Raw genomic sequence first — 10,345 nt, 5'->3', positions numbered from 1 at the left:
TTGCGAAACATTCAGGTATTGAGACTTTTTGATTATTATTAAAAAAAAAAATTTAAAAAATTAAAAAAAAAAGAGAAAATAAACTTAAAAAACACTGAAAGTTTACATTTTATAATAACATTATTATACAGATTGTATTTAAACGTCAGAATATTTAAGACAATTGTAACCCTGTAAAGTGAAGAAATATTAAAAAAAAAAAATTGTGGTGTTTGGGATTTCTTGGTCTGGGGTGGCCCAGGGGTGCCCACAGGGGTGTGGGGTATCCATAGGATTTCCTTATGGATTTGGGGTATCAATGGATTTATGGGGTGATGGTAGGATTATGAGATGTGCATGGAGTCTCTATAGGATTGTGGGGTGTCCAAAGGCACTATCATAGCTATGGGGTGCTCATGGGGTTCCCACATAGCTATGGGGTGCTTGTAGGATTGTGGGGCATCCATAGGGTTGGGAAGTATCCAGTGCACTCATAGTTTTGGGGGGTGCTCATGATGTTCTCATGAAGCTATGGGGTTCCTATGGGATTGTGGGGTGTCCATGGGGTCCCCCTATGGGGCTGTGGAGGTCCATAGGGTGTGGGGTGTGCATAGTGTGAGGGTGGTAGAGTGAGATAGGGTGTCTTGGGAGGTCCCCTTTCTTGGGGGTTCCATGGGGTCCCCATAGGGCTGTGGAGGGTCCATAGGGTCCCTGTGGGGCTGTGGAGGTTCATAGGGTTACGGGGTCTCCACAGAGTGTCCATAAGGCTGTGGGGTGTCCATGGGGTCCCCCTGCACGCACGCGGTATCCCGTGTAACCCATCCAACACCGACCGGGGCGGACCCTGCTGAGCTTCCTGCCGCGTGCGCAGCCCCCGCCCCGCTCGGCCGCGGCGGCGCCGCTGCTGATTGGTCGGCGCCGGGCGGCGGAGGCGGCGCTCTGGGCCGCGGCCGCGCTCTCTGTGGCCCTGGCGGACCGCGAAGATGGCGGCGCCCATGGAGGTGGCGCTGGTGTCGGACGCGGCGGGGCCGCTCTGCAACTGCTCGGTCTGGGAGCTGCACTCGGGCTCGGCCCTTCCCGGCTACCGCGGCGGCAACAGCGGCCCACGCGGGCTGGCGCTGCTGGGCGGCGAGCACCTGCTGGGGGCCCAGCTCGGCAAGAGCTACATCAACGTCTGGGAGCTCCAGAGGAAGGTACCGGCGCGGCAGGCGGGCCCGGGCGGCCTCGGCTCGGGGGACAGCCCCGGGCTTCGTGAGGGGACTCCGGGCCCCGTGGGGGATGTGACGGGGCCCCCCCTCCTGAGAAATCCCCGGTTCTGTGATGAGGAACGCCTCCGTCCGCAGAGCCCCCCCAAATCCATGCTCAGACCCCCTCGTGACTCCTCTCTCCACAGAGACCCCCCCATGGCTCCTCTCCCCACAGAGTCGCCCTAAATCCATGGTCAGACTCACCCGTGGCTCCTCTCTCCACAGAGACCCCCCAAATCCATGCTCAGACCCCCTCATGGCTCCTCTCTCCACAAAGACCCCCCCCATGGCTCCTCTTTTCGTGGAGACTCCCCTCTGTCCTCAGACACCCCTTCATGGCCCAATTCTCCCCAGAGACCCCCCCTATCCCCTGTTGGACCCTCAGGCTCCCCCTCCCTCCATTCCAACCCCCATCACCCCGTGCAGTGCCCCCCATCTCTCTGTTCACAGAAACCCCCACAGAGATCCCCCATGTCGGGGGGCCCTGCTTGCAGCCCCTCTGAGCCCTCGCTGTGCTCTCTCTGTCCCAGGACCAGCTGCAGCAGAAAATCATCTGTCCCGGGCCTGTGACCTGCCTGACAGCCTCTCCCAACGGGCTCTACATCCTGGCGGGCGTCGCCGAGAGCATCTACCTGTGGGAGGTACTACGGGGTGCTGGGGCGCTCACACTCACACCCTGCGCGGTCTGTGGGAGGTACAGGGGTGCTGGGGCATCGAGGGCCATGTACACTCACACCCTGCACAGTCAGGGAGGGTCCCCATCCCTCCAATGTCGGTAAATCCTGATCCCAGGGTCAAGGTCCCCATCCCTCAAATGTCTGTAAATCCTCATCCTGAGATAAAGGCTGTGCTGCTCTCAGCCCAGGGAGCAGCTCATTGAAGTAGGAGTGGGAGGAATTCAGGGAGAGGCTTCACTCTGCCTCCTTCTCCTCTTTGCAGGCATCTCTGGTGCCTCAGGGGTCAGGCATTGCTCCCACGAGGCAGCAGCACAGGATCTGGTTTTGCTTCAGTGATTCTCCCACATTTCAGTTGTATATTTGTGTGTGCCCAGGGTACCAGCAGCCCCTGCTGTGCTCTGGTCATTGTCCTGCTGGTTAATTACTGCTGGATTAATTTGGGATTACTGCTGCGTTCCCAGCACACCACTGAGCAAATGAAAGCAGTATCTTGTCCTGAGCCCAGGATTAAACCCCAGGATGCCTCACCTGGAGGTTTGAGACTCATGGTGTGAGTGGCTCTACCTGAACCCATCAGGGTTTGTTTGTGCCAAAGTGTTTTTAGCTGGGAAAAAATAAAAAAATCCCTGAGGCTGAGCCTGCAGTGGGAGCTGCTGCCTGTGATGCTCCAAGCTGGGCCCTGCTCCAGCTCCTGTCACCCTCAGATGTGTTCCAGGGTATGGCACTGTCACCCTCAGATGTGTTCCAGGGTATGGCACTGTCCCTCTGGCACACTGGAGAGGAAACCATCCATGGAGCTGGAACCAGCCCCTAGAGCTGGGTTTTGTGCTGTCTGTGAAACCCCTTGAACTGAGGTTTGGTTTGATTTTTTGGTGTAATTCAGACCATGAGAAGAAGCAGACTCTTATTTTATTTGAGGTTTTTTCTCTTGGTTCCCTCCCCATCTGCAGTGTTACCTTTTAATAAGAAATGCTCCAGGCTTGGGGAATTCCTTGTCCACCCTAAAGCCTCTGCTGGCCCAAGACCACGAGCCACCCCTGGGGTGTCCTGCAGCTCTCACAACCCCAGTGCCACCTCCTGAGGACCTGTGGGAGGAGGGAAGAAGCCACCAGAGTAATAGGAATATTAAGAGTGAACAAGAAATCTTTACCGCACACTTGTGACTTGACCAGAGGAGCAGCTCTGGCATCACTGGGTTCCAGATTTAAAGTGCCAGGAGCTCTTCCACTGCCATGTGCTGAATTTCCCCATGGTCCTGAGTGCAGGCTGTTGTTCCAGCTGTGCCTCAGTGGTGTCAGTCACTGTCCTGAGGTGGAACAGAACCGACCCTTCTCCCCTCACTGCACCAAGGGCAGGGCACCACATGATCCCAAGGTATCCTTGACTCCCTCCTGCCCTTCCCCTCACTGCAGGTGTCCAATGGGAACCTCCTGGCCATCCTGAACCGACACTACCAGGACCTCACGTGCCTCTGCTTCACTGATGACAGCAGCCACTTCCTCTCAGGGGCCAAGGACTGCCTGGCCCTGGTGTGGAACCTCTACAAGTAAGGGGGGCACAGGGATTTTGGAGCAGCTGGGTCTGTGCCCTCCTTCTGGGCAGGGAGCCTTTCCTTGGGGGCTTCTTGGGAACAGGCAGATGGTTCTGACTTCTTTCTCTGGGTGACACAGAGGGGATTGTGCCCTTTACCCAGGCTCTTTGTCCCTGTGGGATAGGGATCTCAGCCTCAGGATCTGTGTGCCGCAGGGATTTTGAAGCAGGAGATCCCTCTAAGCCCACAGCTGTGTCTGTGCCCTCCTTCTGGGCAGGGAGCCTTTTCTGGGGGTCTCACCTGTTCTTGGGAACAGGCAGATGGTTCTGACTTCTTTCCCTGCGTGAAACAGAGGGGATTGTGCCCTTTCCCAGGGTGTTTGTCCCTTTGGGATAGGGATCTCAGCCTCAGGATCCATGAGCCATGGCTGCCAGCAGCTCCCATGTCCCGCTTGGTCCCTGCAGCCAGGAGAGGCGTTCCCAGTGGGATCAGAGCCTGGCCCAGCTCCCCATGGGGCTCTGTCCTGGCTGACCTGCCTGTCTGTGCTCTCCCCACAGCGTGTTGCAGGCAGAGCCCTCCCAGATCCCTGACCCCCGGCACGTCTGGTCCCGGCACAGCCTCCCCATCACCGACCTGTGCTGCGGCTTTGGAGGGCCCCTGGCACGGGCTGCCACCGCCTCCCTCGACCAGACAGCCAAGGTGAGGCTCATCTCACAGGTGCCAGACCCTGTGGGGTCACAGCCAGGCTCCTGCCAGCTAGCAGGAAGCTGTCCCTGTCCCAAGCTGTCCCCAAGCTTTGCTGGGTTGCAGTGGCTTCATTTCTTGGCTGTCTCTGCAGTGACTCAGAGCTGCCAGACCTGGGCTCTGCCTCTCCAACAACAGCAGTTTCTGTGCACCTGCCCCCAGGCTGGACTGCTGCAGTCCCTGTTGTCCTGGGAATGTCGGGCTCAGCTCCTCAGTTTTCCATTGCTGATGTCCACAGGGAGCAGAGCAGGCTGGAGCTTGTGGGGAGGGGATGCCCTGGGGGCAGGATGGCCACAGAGAGAGTTCAGAGCTGTTTTGAAGCTGCCTGGGAAACTTTTCCCTGCTCACAGAGAGGCTGGTCCTGGGTTCTGCCTTGGACTCAGTTTCCCATCCACAGCCATGTTGGAATGCCAGGGTGGGATTCCAGGATGTCAGCGTTCCTCCAGTCCTGCCATGAACATTCTCACCCCTGACTCTCCTGTCCCCTCTCACTCCAGCTCTGGGAAATCTCATCTGGGGAGCTCCTGCTTTCCGTGCTCTTCGACGTGGGGATCATGGCTGTGACTCTGGACCTCTCTGAGTACCACATGTTCTGTGGGGGCATGGATGGCTCCATCTTCCAGGTCGACCTCTGTGCCTGGGTGAGTGTGTGGGGCTGCAGGTGTGCCCTGTCACCCCGAGCCACTGTCACCTCCCTGCTGGGACTGGTGTGACCTGCCAGGGCATGGGAGGGCCTGGTTCCTCTGTGTCTCCTCTGCCCCCTCCAGGTGATGAACCTGCTGGATTCAGCCTTCCTGAATTTTAACCCCTTTCCTTCCTGAATTTCTTCAGCCAGTTCAGAGAGACCGGACCTTCCAGACAGAGCGGGAGAACGGGAAGGTCTTCAAAGGGCACAGGTGAGGAACCAGACGTACCTGCCAGCCACCATCTGCCCACCTCACCAGCTCCTGGCACTCCTGGGGTCATCCCGAGTTTAAACATCCTCTTCCCCATTCCAGGAACCAGGTGACGTGTCTGTCAGTGTCCACAGATGGCAGCCTGCTGCTCTCGGGCTCTCACGACGAAACCGTGCGGCTGTGGGACATCCAGAGCAAGCAGTGCCTGAAGACGATGAATCACAAAGGTAGGAATGTCCTTATCTCCAGGATCCTCACTGCCAGAGGCTGCTGCTGTCTCACCTGTGCTGCCCTGGGCACTCCAGGTGTGTTTTTGCCCCTTGCTTCACGCCCTGGGAAGGGCAGAGGCGTTGGAGGGAGCCTGGGCTGTCTGGAGCGGTGCCCTGACCTTGCCCCGTGTGTTAACAACCCCCTGTGCACTGTCAGGAGTGAGTCATGGATTTCACCCTGTCGCTGAGGCCACACAGGATCCTCCTCCTTGTTTTCCCCAGGGAGCAGTCACCCCACATGCACCCCAGCTGTGACTGCAGGGGAGACAGCTCTGTGACCCCAGCAGTGAGCTCATGGGGCCTGAAGTGAATCCCATATGAGCAGCTGTCTGGGATTTCAGTCTGATGGCTCCAGTAAATTGCAGGAGCAGCAGTTGGGTGCCTCAGCCACCTCAGAGCAGTGGGGGATTTACCCCTCCTGTTGTTAACTGTGTTCCTCCCCCAGCTGTGATGCTTTCTGGCCCCTGGTGCTGCAGTGAGTGACCAGTGGGGCTGCCTTGGGCATGGCCCAAACCCCTCCCAAAGGTGATGGTGGGGACAGCCAGTCCCTATTCCTCTGTGGTGGTTGAGCTGCTGCCTCAGGGCAGTCTCTGGAAGCCAAGCTGCCTGCAGACCATTTTCCTCTTCTCTTTGGCTGCCAAGGACCATCCCTAATTGGGACCCACTGCAGTGCCCATCCAGCCTGGCTGGCACTAGAGGGTGAAAACAAACCAAATGGAGCTGTGAGTCATCCCAGGAGGGGAGGGGGGGCCAGGCTTTGGCTGTGAGCCGGGCACTGGAGTCCTCCTGAGGCTGCAGGCAGGAATGGACAGACCAGGCTCTTCCCAGGAGCAGCAGGACCAGGCTGACCCCAAGTTGTGGGTGCCCTGCTGGCTCTTTGCTGCTTTTGGGCAGGGATTTGGTTTCCCTGGCAGCCTTGGCACTGGCATGGCTGCATGTGCTCAGGAATGGGCTGGGATTCCAGCACCCCTGAGCTGTTCCCTGGCTCTGGAGTGCCCACAGGGCCCTGCAGCCTCCCAGTGTGGGGAATCTGCTGCCCCAACCCAGCCCCTCTTGTGGATCCCTGTCCCCTGCTTGGCCTCTCATGAGCCCCCCAGCAAGGTCTGTCCCTGCTGCCCCGCCAGTGTGTCCTGCTCCCTCTCCAAGGCAGAGGTGACAGGGCTCTGACATGGTGATGTGACAGCAGCCTCTGGCCCAGTGTCCTTGGGACAGCACTGTCCCTCTGCTTGCTGGGCATGGGGGTGGCTGGGGGCACACAGGACCCCCTGCCCCCCCTCAGCACTGCTGCAAATTAAATCCAAGGAGCTGGAGTGTGGCTCAGGGCCAGGCTGGTGCAGGGGGCTGTGTCACCCAGGGTGGCTTGTCCTTGGCAGGGGCAGAGCGGGTGGGCTTTGAGAAATCAGGCTGCTGCTCTTGGATAGTCAGATGTGTCAGTGCTGGCGAGGCAGGGCTGCTCCTGTCACCCTGCATGGCTGCCACCACTCTGGGGAGAAGCAGGAAACCTGTGGGATGAGCCTGGGAGCCAGTGCTGCCCCCAAATCCCTCCAGGCCTCAATTCCCATCCTGTCACACGAGCTCCATCCTTGTCTCTGCAAACACAGCGTGGCACAGACCATCCCAAGGGCTCTCCCTGCAAGGCCATCCCGGGGTGCTCTGGCTGATGTGTGCTGCTGGCAGCTCTGCCTTGGAAGCTGGGTTATTTGTTTATTTCCCCCCAGCTAAGCCTGGTCCCCATGCCCAGGCTGGCCTGAGGTAGCAGGCCCTGGGGCAAGGTGATCTGGTGCAGGACCTGCATCTGCACTGGGGCCCCAGAGGGGCTGTGGGGGCTGTGTCCAGGTGATGACCAGGTTTGGGGAACTCTGGGTTCACTCCTGAGGTTTTCTCCTCTCCACCTTTCCTCTCAAACTGCTCCCTGAGCTGCCAGTGCAGTGGGAATGTCACTGATGGGCACTTGCTTCAGGAGCACAATCATCTGGTCCTTAAGGAGGGAGTGAAGCCATCAGAGCTGGCCAGGAACAGCTTTGGGGCCAGAGCTGCTGCTCTGCTGGTGGCACCCAACCTTGAATCCTGGGAGGATCAGATTTAGGAGCAGGCTCTGGAGGGGTGGATGATGATGACAGAGCCCTCATCCATGTCAGAGCTGCTTGTGTCTGTCTGCTCTGCAGAGACCAAAATCCTCCAGCAGCTCTGAGCCTCCCTAGGCCCCGCCATGTCCCCTCCCTCACCCTGCACCCCTCTCCACAGCCCTGGCAGCCTCTCAGGTGCACGTGGACCATCTTCACCTTGCCTTTGGCCGGGGGAAATGGATGGTGGGGCTGTGGTAGCAGGGCCCTGCCTGCTGGAGGGGGGCTGGGGGCTGCTGTGCCTGACAGCAGTGGGAGCTCGCAGCAGCTGGGAGGGGGCGGGTAAGTGCAGTAATTAACACAATGCAGTAATTAATGCGCTCATCAGCTCTGCCATGGATTGTGGCAGCAAGGAGCTGCTGATGGATGGCAGTTCAGGTTGGGGGGAGGCCGGGCTCTGCTCCTCTGGGGTCACAGCCAGCCTGGAGAGCTGCAGCCCCGGGCAGGGAGAGCAGAGAGTCCTGTGCCAGGGCTGCCCGAGGCCTCTCAAACCCAGCAGGGTCCAGCCTGACCTGTCCCCTCTGTCCCCACAGGTCCAGTGACAAACGCCTTCATCGTGCTGGCCCCTGCCAACATGTTCAACCCCGAGGGGAAGCCCAGCGTGCCCCTGCCCAAGTTCAGCAGGCACCTGCACGGCACCGAGAGCAGCGACGAGCCGGGCGCTGAGGGGGTGACGCTGCGCCTGGGGCTGCACCAGCAGGTCCTGGGGGCACTGGGGAGGGGGGACAGGCAGCCAGCAGGGCTTGTGCCAGAGAAAAGCTTCTCCTCCAGCTGGTGAAACCCGTTTCTGTTCCCTCCTGCTTCCTCCCCATCCTGGCTGCTGCAGTCATTTGTCCTCCCAGCCCCGTGCTGCAGCGTGGGCTGGCTCTGCTGTCCCACCATTTCCTTGGCTGTTCCCAGGCAGGGAGGGTCACACCCCACCCATCCCAGCCTCTCTGCTCCCCACTGCCAGTGTCTGCCTCTGTCTGCCTCTGCCCAGAGCTGATGGATAAGCTCCCTGTTGGCTGGTGGCAGCAGGCCAAGGGGCTGTTTGCCTGACAGCAGGATGGATCACCCAGGCTCCCTCCCACAGGGAACCCAGTGCAGGGGCATGGGGAGAGGGTCTGTGTCTGCTCTGCCAACCCCTCCATTCTGGTCCCTGCAGGAGCCTGGGCAGAGCTACCTGGAGAAGGCAGAGAGGATGTACTCACAGATGTACTCGACGAGGGAAAAGGTGAGAGCAGCTCCCAGGCTGGGAGTTGGGTACTGACCCCTTGAGGGGGATCCTTGTCGGCTGATCTCACTCATGAGGCCCTGAGCAAGTTGGGACATGGGAACAGGGGAAAAGGGCCCTAAAGTCCGCTGGTGCCATGGGCAGGAGGGGCTGCACTTTGAGGAGGAGGAGGGAGGGGACTGAAGGGTTTGGTGTTTACTGCTGGGGAAGGAGCAGCAGCCCGTGCCTGTCAGAGCTGAGGCCCTGACTCTTGTCTGTTGCATTTTCGTGTCACAGAACCTGGTGGGAGACCAGGAGCACCTGACGATCCAGGTGAGCGAGCTGGAGGAGGAGGTGAGCAACCTCCGGAAAATCAACAAGGACCTCTTTGACTTCTCCACTCGCATCATCACCAAACCAGCCAAGTGAAGAGGCTCCCCCCGCCCTCGCACCCCTCCGCCTCTCCCTGTCCGGCTCCTGGGGAAGAACCGCCCGCCCTCGGGCACCGCCCAGCCGGCTGCGAGCGCCCGGCTCAGCCTCGCCCGAGCCGGCACAGCCGCCGCCTCCGCCTGCTCCGTGACACGGGACTGAGACCGGCGCGGGGACCGCGAGGGGACAGCACAGGGACCGCGTTCACTCCGATTCGGGGCCGGGGGACTCTCGGGCGGCCGCTGCAGGAAGAGCCTCGCCGGCTCCTGGGAGGGCTCAGGATGCAGCTCCTGCTCATTCCCCGTTTCTTCCCCCCGGCCCCTTTTTTTTTGTTTCTTTTCGTTACTTGACCCTGCAGTGCAGACAGAAAAGTGTTTTTTTTCTCTCAATACCGGTTTGAGATTGGATTTTGGAGACCCCCTTCTGCCCACCCTGTCCTGGGGATTGCTGCTCAGTGCCACTGGACCCCACACTCTGGATGGACAGCAGGGGCTGAGGGGCTCCTGCTCTGGGGGTGCACTGGGGGGGCTGCTGCAACAGGTGGGGGGTCCCTGGCTACCAGGGCTGAGGAGGGGGCTCCTGATCTGTGTGGCAGGCAGAGCCTGGGGTGTCCCTGGGCTTGGAGCACAGGTGGTGGTTTTGGGGCACAGGGTCACTGTGGGGAGGGGCGGGGGGACCAGCAAGGTGCTATTTCCAATCTCCTCAGTCAACAGTTTATATATATTTGGATCCAACGTCTCTGTTTTCACGGTGTTTGGGGACTCGGCCTTTTGTATTGTCACAGCATGGCAGCGGGGGTTGTGGGTTTTGTTTAGGTTTATTTTTTACATAAAAGATTTGGTTTTTATAGTGAAAGATGCCCGTGTTGGTTTCTTTAACATGGCCACAGACCTTGACCACCTCTCACTGCATCCCTGGGCTGCCCACTGGGAGTGGGAAAGTGCTTCCTTATCCCCAAACTGCCCTGTTGCCTTCACCCTGCTGCCTTCCCTGTCCCTACAGGGTGTTGAGGTGTCCCCTGGCCATCCCTCTGTGCCATCCCCCCCTCCCATTCAATACAGCAAGTACAGATGATTTAAAGTGCATTTTAAAACCAGAGCATCCGAGCATCCCCAGCTCCCGCCAGTTCCCGAGAAGATGCTTTTAGCTTAATCACTGGAGCTGTTCCTTTCCCTTCATCTCCTGCTCCTCCTCTTCCTCCCAACGTTTTGGATCAACATTCATCAGCTGCAGCAGGGACTGTCACCCGGAGCCAGGG

General features: G+C 59.2%; 1 protein-coding gene across 1 annotated transcript; it reads left to right on the top strand.

Annotated features, from left to right (window-relative positions):
* The first annotated feature begins 962 nt into the window (after window positions 1-962).
* On the top strand, window positions 963-9,942 carry WDR18 (WD repeat domain 18). The gene is made up of 10 exons (XM_030966688.1): window positions 963-1,172; window positions 1,757-1,867; window positions 3,316-3,449; window positions 3,992-4,133; window positions 4,676-4,819; window positions 5,010-5,074; window positions 5,177-5,301; window positions 8,000-8,166; window positions 8,611-8,679; window positions 8,956-9,942. Exons 1-10 carry the CDS (start codon window positions 963-965, stop codon window positions 9,085-9,087), a joined length of 1,299 nt encoding a protein of 432 aa, XP_030822548.1. The 3' UTR covers window positions 9,088-9,942.
* Window positions 9,943-10,345: the final 403 nt, after the last annotated feature.

Source organism: Camarhynchus parvulus, chromosome 28 (assembly GCF_901933205.1).
Source record: "Camarhynchus parvulus chromosome 28, STF_HiC, whole genome shotgun sequence".
NCBI lineage: Eukaryota > Metazoa > Chordata > Aves > Passeriformes > Thraupidae > Camarhynchus > Camarhynchus parvulus.
This window is presented reverse-complemented; position numbering and strand designations above follow the sequence as displayed.

Excerpts from the sequence above, each read along its gene's own strand:
- WDR18 (XM_030966688.1), top strand. The coding sequence starts at position 963 with ATGGCGGCGCCCATGGAGGTGGCGCTGGTGTCGGACGCGGCGGGGCCG. Across the intron at positions 4,820-5,009 it reads AGGTCGACCTCTGTGCCTGG|CCAGTTCAGAGAGACCGGAC; the intron begins GTGAGTGTGTGG and ends GAATTTCTTCAG. Across the intron at positions 8,167-8,610 it reads GCCTGGGGCTGCACCAGCAG|GAGCCTGGGCAGAGCTACCT; the intron begins GTCCTGGGGGCA and ends TGGTCCCTGCAG.